At 48.3% G+C, this 24,195-nt stretch overlaps 5 protein-coding genes across 5 annotated transcripts; 2 read left to right on the top strand and 3 right to left on the bottom strand.

Annotated features, from left to right (window-relative positions):
* Window positions 1-1,542: 1,542 nt before the first annotated feature.
* On the bottom strand, window positions 1,543-3,097 carry KVR01_007155 (uncharacterized protein; the record flags this gene model as incomplete). The annotated part of the gene is made up of 7 exons (XM_044784535.1): window positions 1,543-1,724; window positions 1,792-2,074; window positions 2,100-2,158; window positions 2,228-2,354; window positions 2,480-2,803; window positions 2,865-2,924; window positions 3,092-3,097. 7 exons carry the CDS (start codon window positions 3,095-3,097, stop codon window positions 1,543-1,545), a joined length of 1,041 nt encoding a protein of 346 aa, XP_044643408.1.
* Window positions 3,098-6,037: 2,940 nt separating this feature from the next.
* Window positions 6,038-7,067, bottom strand: KVR01_007228 (uncharacterized protein; the record flags this gene model as incomplete). Its single annotated transcript, XM_044791549.1, has 2 exons — window positions 6,038-6,737; window positions 7,054-7,067. 2 exons carry the CDS (start codon window positions 7,065-7,067, stop codon window positions 6,038-6,040), a joined length of 714 nt encoding a protein of 237 aa, XP_044643481.1.
* Window positions 7,068-13,382: 6,315 nt separating this feature from the next.
* On the top strand, window positions 13,383-16,848 carry KVR01_007655 (uncharacterized protein). The gene has a single exon (XM_044788199.1). The coding sequence runs from the start codon at window positions 14,091-14,093 to the stop codon at window positions 15,807-15,809; it is 1,719 nt and encodes a 572-aa protein (XP_044643908.1). The 5' UTR covers window positions 13,383-14,090; the 3' UTR covers window positions 15,810-16,848.
* A 2,748-nt stretch (window positions 16,849-19,596) lies between these two features.
* Window positions 19,597-21,267, top strand: KVR01_007153 (uncharacterized protein). Its single transcript, XM_044789536.1, has 2 exons — window positions 19,597-19,781; window positions 20,019-21,267. Exons 1-2 carry the CDS (start codon window positions 19,689-19,691, stop codon window positions 20,949-20,951), a joined length of 1,026 nt encoding a protein of 341 aa, XP_044643406.1. The 5' UTR covers window positions 19,597-19,688; the 3' UTR covers window positions 20,952-21,267.
* A 302-nt stretch (window positions 21,268-21,569) lies between these two features.
* On the bottom strand, window positions 21,570-23,222 carry KVR01_007358 (uncharacterized protein). The gene has a single exon (XM_044793769.1). The coding sequence runs from the start codon at window positions 22,400-22,402 to the stop codon at window positions 21,650-21,652; it is 753 nt and encodes a 250-aa protein (XP_044643611.1). The 5' UTR covers window positions 22,403-23,222; the 3' UTR covers window positions 21,570-21,649.
* Window positions 23,223-24,195: the final 973 nt, after the last annotated feature.

The raw sequence follows: 24,195 nt of genomic DNA, 5'->3' as shown, positions 1-24,195 counted from the left end.
CGTCGAACCTGCGCCGAGACCGGATTCGGCCCCGACAGAACGATGACCGTCACAAACTGCGTCCTCAGTAACATGGTTGAAGCGGACAAGATGGGAATGCAATCGGCCTCCGTCTTGCTTGGCCTCGCGCCTACGATACTCGGTTTAGTCGGGTCTAGCAGAACAGAAACACCTGGCATCGATCCCCTCCCTGCGAAGACCTCTGCTCAGCCTCATGCGCCTTGTTGGGAGCACGAGTATAAACCCACTCCGAAGCTTTGAACATTGGGACCCGGTGCTTGGTATACTACTGCGAAGCTCGAAAGACCGTGGGAATTCACAGCAGCCAGCAGCCCCAGGCCGTGACTGCAAGTCCACCGCTATATCTGCATTGGAACATACAATAGCCATCGCAGCTGTTGTAAACGTCACCGAACTGGCCTATGAGCTCGAAAATCGGACTATCTGTACATTCAATGGTCCTTCAATGTTCACAGTGTACGTGTAGACATATACAGCGGCTTGTGCCCACAACCTAGGTGCTGTCGCACTTCGAACGCGCCTCAAAGACCAAGCAAAACCATCGCAACTAGAATCGACGGGGGTTTGGCAGAAAGCGGATGGTATATTCAGAACTGAAGTCACCCCTTGTGGAGCTCAAGTCGCACTTAACATCCTGTGGAAACCTATTGCTCTCCCGCATGCCGTTCTCTCCTGGCGTACTTCAACTTTTACGATCTTGCATGTCGTTTTTGGGACTTTAGTGTGTACAAGCAGGTTCTTTATTTCAACACAGGATGCTATAGCGGTGGTGGCACGATATCTCATTCCCGCATTAGCATGTAGGATTATTGTCATCTACGAACTTTCGGGGCTGACAACAATGCCAGCAGCTCTGGATGACCCTAACACCTAGGGCATGCTAAAATGGTTGGAGTACCGGCTGTAACTGGCAGTCAACGGTCACAGTGATTTACACTAGCTATATTTTCTTTTACCCATGTCGAGTTTTAAAACATTACTATACTATATAAAGATCCCAGCACTTCTCTTTACTTTTTAATTTGCGGCACTGTATGCTATATCACGAAGTAACTGTAATGGTACAATGCTGTGTGATATGGGATGCCAACACGGTGTGCATCATATCGCATCGGAGTGCTGAATTGCGGCAGATTATGTGTTGGAAGGATCTGTGCCCTCCCCGCCTCCAGTCGTATTTGCGCCGCTCACATTATTTTCTTCTTCAGCATCATAGTACGTGCACTCATCACCAATATCAGCGAAGGCTGCTAAGCCTTGGTCCACGCCTTTTGGCCCATGCTAGGTCAGCCCCAGGCAATGAATGGTAAGAGACTCGGGTTGGATCAGGCCACCCTGCCCAACTCGAACATAAGTCTGGTAGCGAGTGGTTACTTTCCGTGAACAGCATGGTACTTCTATTCTAGTCTTCATACCATTCAAATTCGTTTGGGAAAACATTGAGTCATTTGCATTGCATCTCGTAGGTCTCCAGGTGTCTAGTTCATGGCATGGCACACTTCGTGCCACAATTCTTTTCCATCAGATTTCCGATTTGGCATTCAGGAAAAGTGTGGGTATTTCTCTCTTCGGGAACGTGGCTTCCCAAGCGCTCATGATTTGGATCAGTGTCCCCTCGTCACCAGCCCTTGTCATGATGGCAGCGCCGAATGGACGTCCATTTGAATTGCGGCGACCAAGTGGGACAGTCGCAATTGGATACCCTGCAGAACTGTCAGACTGGGCAAGCAACGGATTAATGCGATTTCGGAAAGAATTTGTGCTGCTTACCGGCTGAGGATGCTAACGATGATATGGGAGAGTCCGTGGTGGCAATGATGGCTTGAAGATTGTGTTCATCGAGAGCCTCGTTGATCCCGCTTGTTGCGATGCGCCTTACAGCTTCTCGGGCCCGCAAGACCTTCTCGAGCGGTGTCTGGTCTTCTAGCGCTGAAGCTAAGAGGTCCTGTCCTGGGTAGTCTGTGTACATGTCAGACATGGAGATTCGATATCTGATGTAGAAGCACAGGGTTACCTTCAGGAAGCTCCTGGGTCGCATGTGCCTTGTTCCAGTCTACCAATTCACGAAGAGAGCGTACCTGACTCTCCTCGAGGTAAGATGACAGATACTCATCCATCAGCTCACGAAACTCGTATCCTGGTGCATGTTTGAGTCAGCACAGATGAACTCTGAATGAGCAAATAAATTCTTGATGGCAAGACGTACTCATTACGATGGGCATTGCTGGTTCATCGTCGAGTTTCAGAGCGGTCGCTGGAAGCAGATGTAGGGGATGGACAACGAATGCTCCTTGTGCTCTTATCTTTTGGGCAGCACCGTCAAGTGCTGATTTCTATATTTGGTCAGCATACGAGGAAACACGGAGGATAAAACATCACACATTACCATTTGCTCTTTGTACTCCTCGTCTGAGACAAGCAGCTTCGGGGGAAGTTGCCACAGAGATGCATCAACTACCCCGACTCTGATCCCTTTCCAGCTGTCTGTTAGGAAGTTAACCAAGCCGCCAGGGAAGCCTGCCTTGGCGTTGTTGTTGAGGAGAGCATCTGTTAAGAGCGCGACGTCCTTGACGGTCTTGCCCATCCCTCCCAGACTGTCAAACGTCGAGGAGATTGATATGACTCCTTGAGATGAGGATGAGCCAACCGATACCTTCAAAGCAAACAGAGCGGCGCGGCTGGCTGGGGTGTTCAGGGATCCGTCTGTCTCAGTGCCAATACCCAAAGGGCTGAAGCCAGCAGATATTCCGACTGCGACTCCCGTGGATGACCCACCTGGGCTCTGCGTTGTACTGTGATCAGCTTCGCTACTTGCGGGTCGAGTAAATGGGCCTCCTACTCACACGGTCACTGAGCTTCCAATCTCCCTTCTTTGTACCCTCCACCACATAGGCCGACTGAGTCTGGCCACCTATGGGAGTCCAACCTGGATAGACTGCTGTGTCCCTGTGTTATATTAGTACCTTGTTGTACTTTTGATTTCCTGATCTTACTTGTAATTTGAGAATTCCTGTCGTGTTTTATTCCACTGGTCAGTGGGATTCATTTATATAAGGGGCATGTTGCTTACCGTCATGCTCGTCTTTCCCAGAACGACCATACCAGCATCAAGTAACCGGGATCATGCTTAATTCTGGCACATGGAACAGAAAGTGTATGCAATTCAACGTACGCGATCAACAACTGCCGCATTCTGCCTTGGCTTCGAGCCTAGCAATGCGAAGGAGCCTGCGGTCGTGGGCATTCCCAAGTCGGGATGGGTGGCAAATGCATCCTAGATATTGTAAGATTCAGCAAAGGTCATGCCGTGGGTAACAGAGAATCAAGAGACGTAGCTGGTGCTGACTTTGACGATAATGGGGATGCCATGAAGGGGCCCCCGGACATGACCCGCAGCACGTTCATCATCGAGCTGCCTTGCACGAGCCAAGACCACTTCTCTGGGGGCTGTGAAGAGAATGGCGCGAAGCTTATGGCCTTCTAGGTTGTGCTTTTGGATCTGGTCCTGGAAGTTGCCAACAATGATCTCGCTTGTTGTTTGTCCACTGATGAGAAGATCTTGGATCTCGTGGGCTGGAGCTGTAAGCAGCTCTGTGTCGCTCAAACTTCGAGGCATGGTGTAAGTGATTTCGCTGTATCTCTGTCTGCTCGAGAACAGGGCATTGAGTGGAAGAAGTGTTGAGGACAATGGGCACCGGATAAAAGTCAAAATGGCGGCGAGGGCTGCCACCATAGCTAGAGAAAGAAGGGCCAAAGGGCAGGCGAGCCATTGAGAAGTGGACGGACGAGGAGGGAGGAGGAGGGAAGAGTGGGTCTGTTGGAACCAGCTAGGTACCTAGGTACCTAGGTACCTTGGTTGGAATTCCACGCAAGCCGAGAGCACGCTAGTGATGCAGTGTTGAGACCACCTGCATGCAGCCCAGAAGTCCTTGGAAACCACCTGGGGAGGAGAAGGCAGGGGAAGGAGCCTTCCCTCAGACTTGAAACTGCCTGTCAAAACCGGTCCCAGCGTGGGGGTACGAACTGCAACAATATCTTCTTGCCATATTTTGATGCCACGGCAATGGCGTCGTCCATTGTCAAAATCGGTGAGCACCGCTGTAGCAGCAGCAACAACGCATTTGCCCTTCTATTCAGTTGCATAAGGCTTCGCCTCGTTCTGAGTCGATGACCTCCTGACCAGCTATCCCGTGTCTGTTTGCCTGGCCCTCTGATCATTTTGGGTTACTGTGTGCTTCTGCCTGCACATTCCTGTCCCTTTACAGCCGAAGCGGTGTGACCTCATGTTGCCCGACCCAGGTTGAGAGGGCCATGGACAAGTTGGCCCGGTTGCAAGACATTCATGCAGCGGAAATACTGGTGACAGCAATTCTTGCTCCGATTCCAACTGGACTTGCACCGTCCAAGTCTCCTGATCTTAGGCATACATCCAGCTTAATCAATTTCCTTTGGTATCTCATCTTTGGCTACACCAGGATAACCGCCCGGCTCTCAAATGTTTTGCCTCGATGGAGACACACGTGTTGGCCTACGTCACTCACTTCCTATTTGCCCACAACCACACTCGAGCATGCTTTGGTCTCGCTGGCTGCTGCTTGCTGCCCGAGGTAATAATGCACTTGATGTGAATTTGACGTTGGTCAAGCCGAGTGCATGGCGGGACCCTGAGCAGCAAAAAATATTCATGGAAGCCATGCTTGGAAGCGACCCGGGCCCTGTTGTTCCTTTCCTAGATCTTGGTACATGGATTTCAGAGATGGGAACTTTCTTTACGAAAGAATAATTTCACCTCTCTAGAAAAATGCCGCCCCGAAAACAGCTAGCCCACGTTGTTTACGCACCAGCCACGCAGGCGGTCCTCAGCACCCCAACAACGACATCGAGCACCAAGGTCTTGTTGGGATGTATTCGGGATCATGTTGTTCGTACCGAAGATTGACAGATTGATAGGTTTCCAGTGCGCCCGGCCGGCTGTTGTAATATGCCTGCTGTTCCAAGCCCACCACCCTTCGGCCTCTGTGGTCTACCCGAGCTCTATCAGATTGTGGAAATCCCAACTGGCAAGCCACACACAGGTAAGCCGGCACGCCATTGGTGAGCTTGGCGCTGGAGTCAAACCCTGTGCCACCTCAACTGGGCGGCGCGCGAACCACGCCCCTATATCTCACTCAGTACGGCGCCGCGGCTCCTTCCTCGGGATGTTTTTGATGAGAGCGGCTTTATCTATTGTGAACTTGGTCATGCGTGAAGGACGACGGCTATCATAGGAGTGGCAGTAAGGAAGCCACTGCAAGACGAGACCGGGGCACAGAGCTTGATTGCTTTAGTACTTAAGTAGCTTTCTCCTTTCACTCGCTAGAATCATCGTTTCAGGGTCAAACTCGACAACCGCCGTTCCCGCATTATGACCACTGTGCAGGTGCATGAATGTTCATTCGACCTCTCAGACCTTAAAAGACTCTGTTTGGTGTGAAGACGCGCAACCTACCGGTGTCAAACATTGTTGCAAGGGTCTATAGGTATCCAGGATCTTGCTAATAACTTCCGGTTAATCTTGTATCATGGCCCATGTATCCATGGCGCTGGAAGTCAACTTTTATCTACAGTGATAAATCAGAAGATCATTGTGTGAGAAGATATCCCTTTTTAACCTGAATAAACCTCATGTACGGTGTGATGGGAATATTATGAATAGCGAGTTAGCCACCCCATCAACCCCTTTTCCGTTTGTGGGACGCCTGACATCACCAACGATTTCTAAATCGCTACTGGTTGAAGATATGCGTTTCTGGTATGCCGTGATTCTTGTTCAACAGGTGCCGGTTCTGGAAACCTAAGATGCGAGGCGACAGTTCTATTAGCGGACAGCCATAAAAGCAGTATAACACTGCTCTCCGACGCACTAACTAGTAGTATTATTTTAAACTATATACATTTAAAAGGGTTCTCAATTTGTGCCACCAAGTCAACGTGTAATCAGACGTATATACCATACAAGAAACGATCCGCAGGGCCATTAGGAAGTAGATGTAGTGCAAAGGATTCCGAATGCGAGACACTTAACAGTAATCGTCGCAGTGACAGTCTTGGTGGAAGTGACAGCGGGGAGCGTCAGGGTGGCCGACTTGGTGACAGCCGGGAGCGTCAATGTCGATGTCGCCGTGACGGCCGGCACGGTCTGTGTTACCGTAACTGACTTCGTGACGGCTGGTAGAGTCTCTGTGACCGTGCCAGCAGGGAGAGTCTGTGTCACGGTACTGGCAGGGATGGTGGTAGTCGTGGTGGTAGTGGTAGTGGCAGTGACCTGCGCACAAGAGGGTGTCTGCGTCACCGTGGTAGTCCAGGTGGCTCCAGGGAGCTGAGCAGCGCCTGACGGCGGGGCATTACTGTTTGAAGAGGGCGAGTCTGTCGTGGCAGCGCCGCTGACACAGGCCAGATCATTGAACACATAGGCACTGCCCGGGCTGGCGTTGATGTTGCCGGCGACAGCGGCGGCGTACAGCAGGCAGCTTCCTCCACCGTACGCGAATGAGACGCAGCCCTGTTTGGTTGCGCAGAGAGCCGCGCAGCCGCTCGAGGTCACATCGGCGGGGGTGTTGCTGGTGAAGAAGGACGCGGGTGTGCCTTTGTCGTACCCGTTGATGGCGCAGGTTGCGTCCCTCGCCTGCACAGGTGAGACGGCATCATTTTGATGTACGGTTGGCTTCGCAGCCGCGCTGGAAAGGAGACAAGCTAGCGCAAGAATGGAATACATATCGTTGCTGGTAAGAACCTGGAGTGATGGAGCCAACTTCTTATTTGAGTGCTTGAAAGATAGTGGCTTGAATAAAAAGAGAGTGATTTGGATATAAAGATAGCGGTTTGAATATAAAGATGGTGGTTTGAATGTAATGAGAGTCCTTTTATTGTAAAGAGAGTGTTTTGAGTGTAGAAGGAATGTTTGGAAAGTTGCTGAAGAGATGTGGTAAAGGAAATATGACAGCCTGAGAGAATCTGACCGTATTTGTAGAAATGAGTGCCTGAGAGACATACAGGGGCATAACCATCGTATCGAGGTCTGTGTCACGCGACTTCTGGTATCTTTGAGTCCTACCCAGTGTTACTGTGCACCAAATCATATCCGACGCTATTCTGTCGCTCTAGATGGGCTCTAGAGCATTCTGTATACTATCCTCCCGAGGCTAGTACGAGGATCTAATGTCGTAGTTCTCTGGCGACCACATGACATAATCGAAGCCGGAATGGATCATTCCGGACCGGCCTGGCCGTAACGGTTTGCTTTGTCCTTTCCATATCAATAAGCTAAGAGATCCGCGATCCCAGCGCCGCGCGGGATCATCTGACTGGCAAGATGATCGATCCTCGGACCTCCGCACGTGCTCCGGCTTGTCCGCTCTTCTAGTCTTGAACTAAACACATGAAGCTTGTGGGTAGGTCGACAAGTGTTGGTATCAAAGCTAACCGTTCACTAGGCTTCCGACGAGTCTTTGTTTACACACACCACTTAGGTGCGGATGAGCTCTTGACCACAGATCTTGCCCGGACAGATGTCTACTAACGGCACCTTTCCCGGCGCTTATTTGAAGTGCTAACTTCGTTCGGAGCAGAGATTCAATTGGTGCACTGGCTTCCAAAAGACATTATTAGTGGCTGCCTAGAACGAAGATCCCAAGGCATCTAACCCGGGAGATAGATGAAGCACTTCTCTATCACGTGGCACCACACGACCGGGCAACCCGAAGAACAGCCTGCCGGATACCTCCTGCCCCGGCGCGGACAAGTGCTGTTTGATCTGGCTGAATGTTGGCAAGCCTAAACAAGGAATGGTACGCCGTCATGAAGTCGGTAATAGACCCAGTGGCCCCCAGTGTCGGTATTCAGAAGGCTGTAGTCGGATTGCCTCCCTTAGGCGCCTGCCTCTACTGTTGACTGCTGTACAGGTGATCAAGGCCACCGAAGACGTGCAGTAGAAACCAGCCCGTCCAGCCAGACAGCCGAGGATACCAAAAAGTCGAATAAACCTATAACATGTTGCAGTGCCACCGCAATTGCTGCCATATCTATGTACTAATATAACTACAATTGTACAAGCTCATAGACCTTTGGGAAGCTCTAGTCTCTTGATTGGAAATTCTAGTCTTTGGCAGGGAGTTCTTTGTTACCAGGCAGTGCCTAACCCAACCCCATTGTCGGAGATCAGGGACTCGCAGCCGCAAAAGTAAACGATACACCCGAACTATATATCTTATTAGAGGTCCTCATACAGGAGGTCAGGTTGTAGGGCCTTATTTTTCAAGATATTATCCCATAGGAGGTTATCTTGTAGAAGGCTTTCATATAGGGGGTTATCCTATAAAAGGCTATCTTATCTGTTTTCACTTCCATTCTGCATACATCCAAGGACATACATGGCGCCTTCATACGGTGTTAAACACTCAAGACCCAGTGTGAAATGTATATATAATGCTGATAAATAGTACAGAGAGAATACAATATGTAGGCATGTGGCCTCAGCCTCGTGCCGCACAGACAAGGCTGTGAGGCATTGCTCCTGGCGATATGACTAGAGACTGCCGAACCTGATCGTTGCAAACCCATTTGCCCACCACGCAAGGGACGTAAGGAGTCCACGGGTCGTGGTTCACGAAGACGCCAATGCTATGATATGGGTACTGAAACAAGAGTACGGGGGAGATATGAAGACAGCTTAGCACAGATGGTTGATAAGCCATAAGGGTGCCGTTTTCCGAGCCTGTGGCCTAAGTCCAGGCACCGAGGGAGAAGTCTGTGTTTATGCGTGTGTATTTCTCACGTGACCGGGAACCACCAGGGACATGCCCCGACGCGAGCTGAAGATAGATCCCACGATAGTGTCAGCCATGGAGGGGATGTGTGCCAGCCAGACAACGACGACCAAGATAAGCCCCTTCGCTAGACCCTCTGGATAGATACCTCAACGAACGATTCTTATTCATACAGTCAAACCCACTGGTTGGTGCTAGAGATACGTACTTGGGTGGAGGCGATGTGGTGGACCTCAAGTCCTGATGGTCTCATATGGAGCACCGTGGAAGTGGACAAGTGGCTTCCAGGGCCAAACGTACCCAACTATGAAGCCAAAACCCACAGCTATCTGTGGTACCAGGGGTTTGGGACAGCCATCACGTCTGGAGACAGCTAATCTTCATGCAGCAAGGGGGAAGGACGCCATGACATCAATGTCACCACCACATCGAATGCGGCATGTCCTAATCGTGGTGTCGTGATCAAAGAGTCACTGCAGGCCCTTCGAGGCAGCGACGTGCCAGATGATAGGGACAGATGGTGATCAAAAGGCATGGAAATCAAGGTGAACTAGGAAGCGCGTTGCGGGGAGACGGGCGAGGAAGAACCAGTTCGGATGTTGACACGTACCTAGGTAAGTATTTGGACCTCCCGCCCGCGCCCGCACCCAAGCCCACGGAACTGACAGTCGAAGCAAACTTCCGAACTAGGGCATGTAGCATGATCTTGGTAGTCTTGCTGTATTTCTCATCATCCAGAGATAGGCCTTGCATCGGGGGGCAGGTGAATGGGGGTGGCCCGGGTGGGGGATGGAATATGCACAAACCAGGGCCGGACCACTCATCAGAGCGGAGAGACTTATCAACAATTACCCATTGGGGACCAACGCCCTCGTGCAGGGTTCTGTATCACCCCTGAGCACATCCCGCATTTTGACTGACGACACAATGATCTACCGAAGATGAACTTTCGAGATTCCAATCTCAAAGTTGGGGACAAATCAGACGTTGCACTTACTTTGAAAGGAAAGACCCTTCGAGAGAGCGATGCTGCGTTTTAACAGCCAGACTGTCAGATCAGACAGCCCATTCTGTATTTATGGGTGCAAAGGATGTATGTAGAGTGACAAGAGAAAGACGTGGTCTACATGCGTTGCTTCCTAGCGCCAGGGCGAGCCGGGGGTGGATGTTGAATACCCCAAGCGCGTCGCGTCCCATACACACAGACAGACACTTTTCCTGCTGCGGGCGGCGACGGGGAGCTTTGAGCGTAGGGCCAACGCTATTCAAGCGATGTACTGTACACTCCTGTTCCTGCGAGGCCAGCGCTGCTGCCAACTGCCGACTGCCATGTTCAGGTGTGAGGAAAACTGACGTACTGGATCGTCCCTCGGCTCAAGACCTGTCGATCTTTGTGCGGTACCCGTCCGTGGCGGATGGGCACGGTGCCTGGTAGACGGCGAAAAAAACCGACCTTAACCCCTTTTTCCCCACAACCACCACCTCAATCAACTAAAATAAGTAAACTTCACTCCTTATTTATTTAATAACTATATAATATATAGTATATTTTTTTTAATTAATCTACTTAAAATTAAACACTCTATTAAATAATACTACTTTTTTAATATTTTACTTATAATAGGGTGATCTATAGGCTAGTCCTATTATAACACTTCTAAATATATTAAAGTTTAAGGAGTCTATTAATTCTTTTTAAAGTATAACCTTCTAAGTTAATAAAAGGGTTAAGTTATATAAGAATAAATCTTTAAGTATTTTAAGGTTAATTAGACTTAAAGTAAGTATATAATTATATATAAACTTAATAATAATAGCCTTAAGGTTATTTTCTTTAACATTTATATAGTTAAAAGTAACTTAAACTTCTATACACTTATTTATAACCTTTACTTTTAGGACTACTATAGGTACTTATATAAACTATAAGACTTTAAAGTTAAAGCCTTTAATACCTACCTTAAAGACCTTAGTAAAAAGAATCCTTAAGTAATATAGAAAGTAACTTAATAGTTAATAGAAAAAAACTTAATTAATATTAGTTTAAATCTTTAAATTAATTTAAATATATTATAAAAGAAAATATAAATTTATAATTAATACACCTATATAAAGATTATAAAGTATAATAACTCTAAGTATAACTAATAATATCGTTATAAGTAGGTTATATAAGAGTATATATATAAATAGTAGTGGTTCTTTTACTAGTGACTCCTTATATACTATATAGATAAGTAGTACTTTAACTTTTACTTAAAGTTATAAGGATATATTTAAAGGAAACCTTACTACTATAAGGCACTATAAATTATAAAGAACTTACCTTTTAAGTAAAACTAAATACTTAAAACTTAAATACCTATAATTTTAAATATATAATATATACTTAAAAGACTATATATAATAAGTTATTAAAGAAGAAAAATAAATACTTTATTAAATAATTACTTATAATAATTAATAATATATACTATATAATAGTTATTAATTAGTCTTTTAAGAAGATATATTAAAATAATATCTTTAATAATAATAATAATAAGATAGATATTAATATATATATAAATATATATAATTAAATTCTAAATAATATTTAAAATTATTATAAAAGTATTATAAGTTATAGAATATTATCCTATAAGAAGATAATAATAATAACTATACCTCTATAGAAGTCCTTAAATAAAAGGCTAATAAAGGTATTAAATAAGTAATTAACACCTATTACTACTTAAAGATTAACTCTATTAAGGATTATTATATTATAGTGAAGGTTAAAGTATATATATATAGGTATCCTTACTATACACTATAGAACCTATAATTACTAGTAGAAGAGAGATTTAAGTATATATATTTAGAGGTAATTTAGAGTGTATATAAGAATATATTTAAATAATAGCTAGACTTTAAAAATATAAGTGGCTAAAGAATTAATTATTAAACGTTTTTTTTATATATAGAATATTATATAAATTATAATATAAAGTAGTGTATAGCCTATTTCGGCTATGTGGGTTAAGGTCGGTTTTTTTCGCCGTCTGCCAGGGTGCCTAGCCGGGACAGGAAATCGCAGATGGGAACACCGATATCGATGCATTATATGGTGCGTGTATTGGGGCAGGGCTGGGCGACTGGGGAGGTTTTCCTATCGGGCCGCGAGCAAAACCTGTCAGATGCAGTGTGGGGGCCTTCTTTTCCTTCTGCCAGCCGGGTCGGACGGTTTGGGGATGCTGGGAGCTTGATCCTGGGATTCACGGTTCCAGCTGTGTGTCGTCGCAAGAAGGTTGGTGGGATTTACATAGAGTTTTTCTTATTCCCGCCTGGCAACCCGACTCGTTTTTTTTTTCTTTGGGTGGCATCTTGGTCATCGAGATCGTTTACTCAAATCTACATCTACTTTCCACCGATCGCATCATAGCAACCGCGGAGAAAGGCCCACTGGAGTTTGAATCTCAGACCCTTTCAGTTGGGCACCCATGGATCCCTCGCATTGGCCTATCACGTCCTCACATTGCTCCGCTCCAACCAGGTTTTCCGGCAAGAGCGCCGGGCGGCCATGGGCAGCCATTGGCCAGACATGTAGTCTCTCTCTTGTGGTCATATTGCCGCAAAGGTACCTGGGTACGGGGTTACTTCAAGTTGTGCTTGTGAAATGGTTTCGTTCTTGATCCTTGTATGTCCCGAAGACGTACAGTCCTCGCACACAGTGAACGGTCAAAGACCCCTGTGCATGTTATCCGGGAACGCGAAGTGAGCAGTTCGACTTTGTTATGTGTCTGGTATTGAGATTGTCCTGTACCGTAACCAGTTGACGACCATTTGAGGCGCACACATTTTCGAACCCAGTAGCGATTCATCATGCTGCGTTGCTCCGTCTAGAACAAATTATGTTTTACACGGCGTGGCTACAGCAATTCATCTACCCATTACACAGTACGCCAGAAACACTCAGGCGGGTCTGCCCCACAAACTTCAACCTCTCCCAGGCACGCCGGGAAATGTAACAAGCCTGGGATCAGCCCAGCGCTACAGCAGAGCCCAGCCTTGACAGGTCCCCCCATCGGAGACCCTGGAAAAGTTTTAGGGGCCGGCCGGCCTTTTACCCCTGGATGGAGGCCCAAAGGCGTGGCGACCGCTGCGACACTGGCCAGTGTATTCTTTGAGTCCTGCCCAGGTGGTAGACACTGATCTCCGGCGGATATTCCAGTTGAATGTTATCTTCAGAACAGTGGGTGTCCTGACCTAATCGGGTTTCATACGTGGAAGACGACACGAGAACCAAAAGAGAAAGAATACGAAAACAAACAAGAGAATAAAGCCAAGAAATCAACCGTTTCTCAATCGATGAACACGTTATTTAATGGTCATTTGGGTGGTGACTTGACCGCAGAATGGGGTCCTTGTCGAGAAAAGAGAATTATGTTTTAGTCCCTGCAGAAATACTGAGCAGCACTGAGGTGAAGCAGAGGGATGGCATTCGCTAACATCAGTACGACAGCCCTCTGTCGGTCCGGCCCCCGGCCCCCGACACCTACATTGCCTCCAGTATTACACCTACATATGATCACCCAATATCCCACAGCGGCCCGCCGAGTGTGACGAGCTTGGCACTGTTGGCGTTCCCAGTTCTGGAAAATCAAGGTGGATGATCCCGATTTCAAGTTTTGCCAAAGGCTGCTGTGCCTACCTGGAGAGTATATCCGACACCCCTTGCAGTTGGACCGCTCGCGTTCTTTCTTGCCTGCCTCCTCCATACTTGAGTTTGGAAGCAGGCTCGAGTAAGACACACTCACACACCAACCATGCCGCAGCCACAGTCGCATCCTGTCGTTGTCTGAACATCCCTGAACCCATCCATAACCTCCTCCACACCGCGCAGTTCACACTCACACCATCAGTGGGTGACACACATCATACTTACGTTGTCATATTCCAGTCTCCGCCAAGCCACTCATATCGTCCACGGCCGATAACGTAAGAGAAGATCCGTCAAGGCCCGTGAGAACATTTGCAGACAACGCCAGGGGATCCCCCACACGAGCCTAAGAGCCGGCCAACGAGCACTCGCCCGAAACAAAACCACTACCCAACGGCTAAGCGAAACTTTGTTTGCAAAGGCATGCCTGTCATCTGTCAGGCAGTGTCGATTCCGATTGTACCTACGCGTACCGCCCGCGCGCAAGGCTCCCACACCCTCCACCAGTCCCAATCGCCGATATCCCCCTCAATAAGGAGGACCCAAGCAACAATCCTGCGGAGATGCCGATGCCTCCCGACACGCTCAACACCCCGCAGGACTTGGATAGCACGGGCGCTCGTGCAATAGGGTCCGAGCAGCAGCAGCGGCGGCGACCGCAGGAGGACGACAACACTCAATACTATGAGCAGGCCGTTGAAAAAGAGAGTCATGGATCACAGCTGCTGCTGCAGCAGCAGCAGCTAGCTGACACCATCCACTATCACACCCATCACACCGCAATTCCGGACTCAGCGGTGTTGCAGGCACAGCCGCCCGAGCAGCCCCACCTCTCGCCCTTCTATCCTCCGGCCCTAGATGATCAGCTCGCATTCGACGCTCACGGCGCCATACCGATCGACCCGGTGCTGTTGGATGCCCGCTTTGGCCCTCCAGCGGCCTCGGGGAATGGCGGTGGCGGGGGCCCCGGGTTCCACCAGGGCCAACCGGAATACCACTGGGCGGCCGCACCGCAGCAGCTTTCCTCGGCCAACATGGACAACTTGATGGCATCTCCGGCCTCCCTGCCGCCGTACAACGACCCCCTGGCCCCGTTCCTGCCCGGGATGACCGGCTTTGAGCCCCAGTTAAGCACGACATGGTCGATGGACGAGAGCCTGCCGTCGACGTCGACCTCGAGGGGCCCCGCCATGTCCTCCAGCCTCAGCCTGCCCGACACCTCGACTCCGGCCAGCAGCAAGAGCCCGGGTTCTCCGAGGAAGGCCGCCGCCGGGCTGAACAATCAAACACATCTCGCCGGCAAGGACGCTGCCCTGGCCAGGCACCCGGGCATGCAGCTTGAGCCACGGGTCGGGGATGAGCCCAGCAAGAAGAGGAGGCAGACGGTCGGGCCCCAGGCGACGGCATGGGACAATACTGAGAATTTGAGAAGCAGCCGAAACAACTCCTCCCCAGGGTTCTCCACCCCACATGTCGCGATCGCTCCAGCCCCAATCCCCGCGGCAGCCACGGGAGACGACAACAATAGCATCCACAGCAGGAAGGGCAGTAGCATCGGCAGTAATAACAACAACAGCCCCGGCCTGGCCGAGAGGACCAAGAAGACAACGACGGCGCCAATGACAACAACAAAAACAACAACAACCCCGCAGACGAGCAACGCCGCCGGCCCCTCGCCTCAGCCCCAGCCAGGTGCACCAACGACGACCGCGGACCAGCCCCCCGACCCGCGGGCGCGCAACCGCCAGGCGGCCAACCGGAGCCGCGCAAAGAGCAAGAGGGCGGAGGCGGAGCTCGAGGCGGTGGAGCGGGCCCTGGGCAGCGAGCACGAGCGCCTGACGCGGACGGCGCGGTCCCTGCACGACGAGGTCCTGGACCTCAAGACCGAGGTGCTGGCGCACGGCAACTGCGGCGACGAGCTCATCGAGCAGTACCTGACCAACTCGGCGCGCCTGGTCGGCAGCGGCGCCAGCACCGTCGGGGCCGCAGTGGGTGCCGCCGCCGCGGCGGCGACGACGACGACTGCTTTCGCCGGTGGAGTCTTGCGTCAACCGCCGGGAACAGCAATACCCTCTGGGCCGTCACTCGGTGGGGCCGGTGGGATTGATGGTTCCTCACGCGCGGTGCTCTCAACGGCCTCGCCTCCTCGTGTGCTGCCCCTTGCTGCGACAGCCCCGTCGTCGTTACCCGCCGCCCCGGTCGCTGGACAGACAACAACGAAAAGGAATGCAAAATCGACAGGAGGGCGAGGCGAGGGCAGCACTGGAGGTCAGACGCCTTGAATAACGGAAACTGGAGCCTTGATTTGGGGGGGGGGGAGGAGAGGCCAACATAATGGCGACTGTCCCGTGCAATATCAAGACGAACACGAAAGCAACGACGGAATAGGGCAACGGGGAGGTGGGGGCTTTTTTTTTTGTCATGCTTTTGGAAGACGAATAACTTGTGGGTTTCGAAACATGCAACACAACAACGTATACGAGGCGCCTAAGCGATAGCATGGATACGATACCCCCAAGACGAGAGCTTGGCATCATTGAACGTTTGCAATGCGATAATGAGGAGAGGAAGAGCATTGGTGCGGACCAGAACCTCAGGAGGTGCAACTTGGTTCGGCTGGAGGCAGCTGTGAGCGGGCTGGGACATGATGAAGAGAAGTAGTGCAGAGGTTTCTTGTCTTTTCTTGGGAGTTGGGCCATCGGATGCATTAAGGGTCAGTGATTGCAAGCACAACATATACCCTGGTTTTTTAGAACCTGAGGAGGTAACTCAATGGAGTTCTGTGGCATTGGGAGCAGTGCACAAGGATGGCTGTGCGGAACTCTTGCCCACAACTTGAAGTTGCCACTGTGTGCAAAGGAGGATTGGAGGTCTTGCAGGTAGTCATTTCAAGGCTACCCACATAGTTAATAGGACTGACCACCTGATCCACTTGATCAACTGTGCCGTTGTCCTTTCTCTTTTGGACTTCCAATGTCTGCATTGTGACCCTGACTGGCCCTCAAATAGGCCTCCACAGACCTTGGCAGGTGTTCCAAGGCTGGGGACCTCTGGTCCGACTCGGCCGACGATCTCGGGTCCGGGACCAAGGCTCACAAAGAACGGGGTACTCCCTCCAGGAGGTGGGGGGGCTTGGGAGTGCTGTGCTGGATTGAGACGATCATGGCAGGGATAAATAACACAGTGAATGAATGCCGACACGGCCCATGAGGCTGTCGTCCCTGACCACTCTAGTTGAGAAGCTAGCACAAGAGAGGTTTTGAAGGAAGAGCAGCGGACAGATCACTAATAAAGGGAGAAGAATATCTTGCAAGATCAAAGAAACAGGTTGGAGGGCCGTGAAGGAAAGGCCGGGCGCGAACCATGGACCCTGAACGCATGACGCAGTCGTAGTATGACGTCCGGCCCTGGCCTGACAGCCCTGTGGAAAGCTTCCTCAAGGTGTGATGATGTCAACACGGATGTCACATGTAGGATGTACTTACTGTACATGCAAAGCTATAGAGTACATCACCACCAAGCTAGTAACACCTTGCAACCAGTAATAATATTACCCTCTATTCCCTTTTCCTCCCCCTAACTTTAAACTATTATAACTTTATAAAAGAATTTTTTCACATTACCAAATTAAATATAATAGATTTATTTAAAGTTAAAGAATAATATATTTATATTACTTTATATAAAATCTACAATAAAAAAAAGTCATTAAATATAGCTACTAAAAAGTATAAAATTAACTAAAATATACTATATAATTAATTCTATAACACCTAAACACACTATAAAGTTTATAAGGGTAAATAAAAGTTATTAATAAAGTTAAAATTATTAATTATATATTAAATTCTCTATAAAAACTTATTAATTATTCTTTAATAAAGAGTTAAGTTAAGATATTTATTAATAACCTTTATTAATTTATAAATAGTAATAAAATAATTAAATATAATTAAATTAATTACTTTCTTTAATAATACCTATATATATAGATAAAGATTAATATACTTTTTAAAATTAAAAGAACTACTAATAATATAAAAACTATATTAAGAAGTTTTTAAGTTTTTAAATTATATAATAATAATTAAAAAGTTAAGATTTATAATATTATTAATATTAATAAAATTAATATATTTAAATAAAAGATTTAATACTATTAAATACTTAAAATAGTTAAATCCTTTATAACAACCTCTCTAATATTACTTTTAATAACTAATTTATATATATTAAAGTTATTATTAATAATAAATAGTAGCTAACCTTTATAATAATCCTTAAAAATAAGAACCTTTAGAATTAATAATTTCTTAAGAAATATCTAATTAATAATATATTAAAAGTACTAATAAATAATTTATAACCTTAATCTTTTATAAATAGTTTATTAAAGTCTATTTATATAAAATTATATCTATTAAAAGTCTAAATAATATCTATTAATATTAAATAAGTTTTTAATTTATATATTAACTTTAATAATAGTTAAAGTTTAATATTATTAAGTTTTCTTTTCTACTTACCCTTTTATATATTATACCTCTTATAACCTTATAATAAAGACCCTTTTTATTATTAAAGATATTTTTATAAAGAATATATTAAAGTTTTATTTATATTTAATATAATATTTATTAATAAATAACTTATAATTAACTACTATAAATAAATTTCTAATAAAACCTTTTATAAAGAAATATTTTAAATAGTTTCTTAACTATTAAAATAATTTTATATAATCCTTAAAAGTCCTTTATTACCTTTAATTATTTAATAATATAAAAAAACTTATAAATTAAAGAAAAACTAATAATATTATAATTATACTTTAAAATATATATTAATATATAAATTTAAACTTTAAAAATAGTAAACTTAATTATAATAATAAATTAATTAATTAAAAGTATTAATTAAGTTTAAAAGGAGTTTAAACTATAATATATAAAGTAAGTAAAATATTAAACTCCTTTTAATAAAATTACTACTTTAAAAGAAGAGAATACTTATTTAAATATATTAATTAAAAACTTAAGCTTTATAAATATTAATATATTTAAAAAGATTTAAATTAAATATTTATTAATATATATAAAGAGCTTAATAATATATATATAAATTTATTAAAGTGCTAATCTATATATAATTAATAGGTAAAAGTAAAGGAAATTAGTAATACTATATAAATATATTATTAAGATAAATTTAAGAATTAGATTAATTTTTAAATTAAGTTTATAATATATAAATTAAGTATATAAGCCTTATTTAAAGTTTAATGGTTGTGATTGAGAGTGTTACCGGTTGTAGGGTGTTACCGGTTTGGCGGTGACGTACTCTACTAGCTCGTACTGGGACACTATGTACATTTGTGTCTACCAGTCTACTCACATCAGGTGATTAATAGGTACTCTGCAGGTCAACCCAGTAAGGGACTATGGCCTGACTTAACTGCCTACAGTGACCCTCAAAAAGTCTGGCCCACACACCCTATTTTACACTAAAACTTACTATTTCTAATCTACTATTATACCTTTATAGAATTTACTAGAATTCTTAATTTTTAATATATTATATATAATTATATTATAAATATTATAGATTATTTATATAATTTAAATTTATTTATAAAAAAGATATTTAAGTTTCTTTATTTATATAATTTAAAGATTTTTAACTTAAGCTTTAAAACCTTCATCCTTTAATAAGTTATATTTTATAATTTTTAAATTTTCTTTTATTTTAATATTTTATTATAAAATAAAATTTATATTAATAATTTAATACTTATAATATAAGTAATAGTAATTAAAATAGAATTTATATAAATACTTAAAAAATTCTTTAATTAATAATAAATTAATAAGTAATTATTAAAAGTTATAAGTTTTAGTGTAAAATGGGGTGTGTGGGCCAGACTTTTTGAGGGTCACTGTAGGTAACTAGGTACTCAAGTACCTTCCAAGGCCACAGCAGCAGGGCCTGCTCTAACCCTAACCCTCCCAAGGCCCATGAACGCCATCTGCATTCCCGAGGTGGCCGTTCTGATGCACCCTGCCTCTAGCATCCCAATCTCCCCTGTCCCGATGGAAGGGGTGCATTTGCCACAGCCTTGTCAGGAACCCTGGAGCTCATCGGCCCATGCCTAGTCTCTCGACATGACCACCTTTGAAGATCTTCCAACAGAAACACGAATCCTGATACTCCAGCACCTGGCCAGCATCGATCTGCGGAGCTTCCTCGTCTCACAGGCAAGTCACCCAAGTCACGCCACCACCGACTTGTGCCACTTCTTTTGCTCTGCTGGTTTTCCCCGCTCCCCCCCCCCCCCCTCTTGTTTCCTTAATGTAAAAGAACTGAGGAAATATCACCCCATAAGACCTGGTGGAATGCCTCGCCTCACGCCCTACGTCTAGCAGCGAGCTTTGGGGGTTGGGGGGGGGGGAGACCATGGATCTGGACTGACCCAGTCTCCTCAAAACATATAGGCAACCTGCAGGAGCTTGCACCTGCTCGTCCAGGAAATCCAGTCTCATCCCCATGGCCTGCCACAGCCCACGGAGGACGAAGACGGCAGCAAACAGAGGAGCCACCACCTGGCGCTGTCCACCCCTGCCACGCTACAGAAGACCTCACTGAACCCCGTCCTGGCGCACGCCTTCGCCCCGCTCTTCAGCTCAGCCGCCTGCTTCACGCCCGAGGAGCGCACGCGCTCGCAGTGGTTCCTCTCGCTCAACGGGGACGTGGCCAAGCCCTTCCGGCGGCTGCCCTGGGCCACAGGGGGCGGAGACAGCAGCAGCAGCAGAAGCAGCAGCGTCCCCCCTCACCAGCGGCGGCAGCTACGAGAGGCCTACCTCGGCCCCGGCGCGAGCTGGCGCCGCACCAGCGTCACCCTCGCCCGCGGCCCGCCCATCACGCGCCTCGAGCTCGTCAAGAGCTACTCGTCCGAGGGCCTCAACGAGGAGGGGCGCGACCACGTGGAGCACCTGCTCGTCGACCTCCCCCCGTCCCGCTCTTCCTCCTCTGTAGGCAGTGGTGGTGGCGGCGGCGGCTTCCTGACCATGGGTCTGCTATACGACCTGCTCCTGACCCACGGCGCGGTCGACGACCCCGCCGCGGCCACCTTCGGCGCCGAGACGGGCGCCTGGGACCTGCTGCCGGGCCGCCGGCTACGCAGCTATGCGCTACTACTCGAGTACGAGTGCTTCATCCCCGACGACGAGGAGCTCGTCGACCTCGGCCCCGGGGCTGAGGGGTCTGCTATCCTGTATGTGCGCGGCGGGAGCACTGTTGTTGCGGGGGCTGACCAGGACCGACGGTTTGAGGGGGGCGGGGACAATGAGGATGGGGTTGTTGGCGAGCGGTGGGTGCCTGAGATGATTGGGGATAGGCCCAAGATCCGGCCTGCGGAGGTGCCGTGAGGGTGGGTCGACCTGGCGCGCCGTTATCTACTCGATCGTAGGCTCCTGGGGCTTATGAGCCTGGGTTGGGCTAAGATGCAAGACGGTAGGTTGATGCGCTCTGTGCCTCGACATACATGCCATGCTGCGGATGATATGGAATAAAAACAGGGCGTGGTAAGACAGCATTGCATGTGTAGACGTCGTATCTTGCCGGGGCAGAGCGTGGCTTTTCAACACTAAATTTCACAATGCAAACTCGCTGTGTGTCAAATAATCTGACAACAATTCTCAATACACCTGCTATAGACATCAACAGAACTTCCGATCAGAAAAATAGAATCCCAATGACGAGTGACATGGCAGCACATCTCGCTCTCTAAGGATAGAGAATCGGAACAAGTCCCAAGCGGTCCCACCAAAGATCTCATTGTAGAAACAGCAGTGATTGGTATATCATGACATTATTATGGATCTAGTTGTATCGAAGTACTCGAGCAATTTGTAAAGAGTGACAATGGCCGCTTGTCTCCGACCCTGAGATGACAAAAATAATCCAGTTATTCTTTCAAGCAATGCAACCTCAAAGTGCAAGTCATTCATTCCCGCCCGCTATGCAATTATTACATCCTCTCCCCCGTGTATCCGTCCCCCAAAAGAAACCACGTCGATCCCCAGCAAGCAAGCAAGCATTCTCAGCCTGCTTTGCCTTGCTCCGCTCAGGCGGTACAGGTGAAGCCGCACTTCTCAGTGGGCTTGAGCGCGGGCTCGTTGCGGCAGACGGCGATGGACTTGTCGCTGCCGCCGCCGAGCACGCAGCAGTTGGACGCGCAGTTGGCGTCGCTCGTGCACTGGCCCGTGACGAACTGCTTGCCCGCGACGCCGACGTTGCCGGGCCCGAGGCTGTCGTTGGTGCTGGTCGGGGGGCACTGCCCACCAGCAGCCGGTGCTGCTGCCGACCCGCCTGCGTTACCACCCTGGGCACCCGAGGCGGCGTTGTTCGATGCCGCACCGCCCGAGGCAGCACCAGCACCACCACTGCCACTGCCACTGCCAGCAGCAGGAGCAGCAGCACCAGCGCCCGCGGCCGAGTTCACCTTGCCGTCGCCAAAGCCGCACCCGAGCTTGGGCGCGGCGTCGCCGACCGCGGACCCGGAGCAGACGCCGACGGTGGCGCCGGCCTGGTTCTTGACCGAGGCGCAGCACACCTTTGACAGGTCCGCCTGGCTGGCGCCGCAGTCGGCGGAGCTGACGCACTCGCCCGTGATGAACTGGGCGTTCTTGCCGTTGCCCTTGCCGGCGGCGAGGGTCGGGTCCGGGAGCTGGCTCGGCTGGGCCTGGAGGACGGGGGGCTTCTGGGCGGCCTGGCGCTGCTCGTGCTTTGCGGTGCGGGAGGAGGGGGTGCTCAAGGCGACGGCGCCCTGCAGGGCGAAGAGGAGGGTGAGTGCTGCTGTGGCTTTGAGGGCGACCATGTTGGCGATGATGTTGTTTGGGGGTGTGTGGGTTGGTTCGGGTTAATCGACGATTATGGTAATAAAGTAAGTATTACAAGGCAAGGGGTGGCCTGTGAGCTTGTGAAAACGAAACTGGAAACGAGGACTCGAGTAAGGGTTTTGTTAAGCAGTCAATGCCAAGTGTTGAAACGGATTCGCAGACTCCTGGTCGCAGATCCGGGTTGAAGGTGGTAGTAGTAAGGAGTGGAAGAAGGGCAAGGAGAGGTCTGTGCAGGTGCGAGATGCGAGAGATGTTGTTGTGTGGTTGTGTGAGTGAGTGTGTAGTTCGTCGCCAAGAAGTTGAGAGCTGGACTAAGAAGAGGTTATATACACATCTCATCCATTGATGGCCTCGTCTGATCTGGCCCGGCTGAATAGGTGAACGTGTGAAAAAGGCCCAACCTGGGAGCGGGCGAGGCCATGGCGAAGGCAGCCATCTCGACAAAGTGAGCATCCGGTCTGATGAGTCGAGGCTCGAACCGGACGAGGGCAGTGTGACTGGACGATGGAGCTGTCAGGCAGGGTAAAGTGTGACGCTAGTTCGTTTGATGTCGAGTGGCGGGCGTCTGATGAGAAGCGCAGACATGTGCTGCTGCTGCTGCGCCCCGTGATGAGGAATCGGAAGCCGGGCAAGGGGTGTAAGTTCCAGGCTCCACGGCAGATCTCGTGTATCGTCCGCTTCCGAGGGCCAAGACTTGGTCAGAAGCTTGGCCTTCTTTGCCGCCGTAGCACAGCGGCCATGTGCTATGCAGCCAGGCAGACTGGCAGAGCAGGCCAGTTGTCGAGGGCAGCATGTCGGCCCAGGAGGACGGCCATTTTGCTCAGTTTCTGGTGGTGTGCCAAGACAGCCGCAGGTCAGGTCGCTCCTCTTTGGCCGTCCCGTCGTGCACTTGTACCGCACTAACTCAAGCTCTAGCATCTGACAGCACCGCGGCGATAGCACAGGTACAACGGGACCCTTAGACCCTGATCGTGTCACACCAACGGTGCCACCTGGCACATGTTCGGATTCAGGAACCCAGAAAGGCGCCCAATCGGCTCCCACAGCGGCACTACGGAGAAGCCACTCTGCGCGGCCCGCGAGACGGCGCCCAGACCATTTTTGACTTTTGCATCATCTCGTCTGAATGGGCGGCCCCCAAAAAGATCTTGGTTTAATTTTCCCTCGAACTGCCTGTGGGCTCGGCTGAACCCCCCTGACTCCTGTTTCAACCTCGGAATGTTTGGCTACTCACGCCTGCATGTGCCTAGTCATTGGCTTGCACGAGACTGTTGGAGTCGACATTTCACACCCAATTCGCCGGGCTGCGGCACTGGAGCACATGTGCAGTTTCGTTAGGCTTAATCAACAAGCGGCGTCAAAGACTGTTGAATGCGCATTCATCGCGATGAAGAGGGTTGGTTCAGCCTGCTTCGTACAAGAGCAGCTGGAGGCGCTGTCCTGAACTTGCCCAACACATTTCCCATGATTGGCGTTTACCTGCACCAATTGTGAAAAGCATTGCTCCCGCATGATGTTTGAACACAGCCGCCAACTTCAATAGCATTTCAAGTTTCAAGCCACCCAGAAACCGCCTAGCATTTGCGTCGTCCCAACTCCACAAGCTTATATACGAATCCACAAGCTGAAAGCGTTGTGGAACTTATGAACATGGTTTGGTGATCTACAGTACCTAGGTAGTCCTTCCGCCGGTAGTTAGGTGTTTCGCCATCTGAACTTGGCTGGCTTGGTTATGCACAGCCTGACTAATTGGAGTGTGACACAAGCCACC

The sequence above is a fragment of the Diaporthe batatas genome (genome assembly GCF_019321695.1).
Source record: "Diaporthe batatas strain CRI 302-4 chromosome Unknown Contig00008, whole genome shotgun sequence".
NCBI lineage: Eukaryota > Fungi > Ascomycota > Sordariomycetes > Diaporthales > Diaporthaceae > Diaporthe > Diaporthe batatas.
Note: the sequence above shows the minus strand (reverse complement) of the source record. Positions and strands in the feature narration are given on the sequence as shown.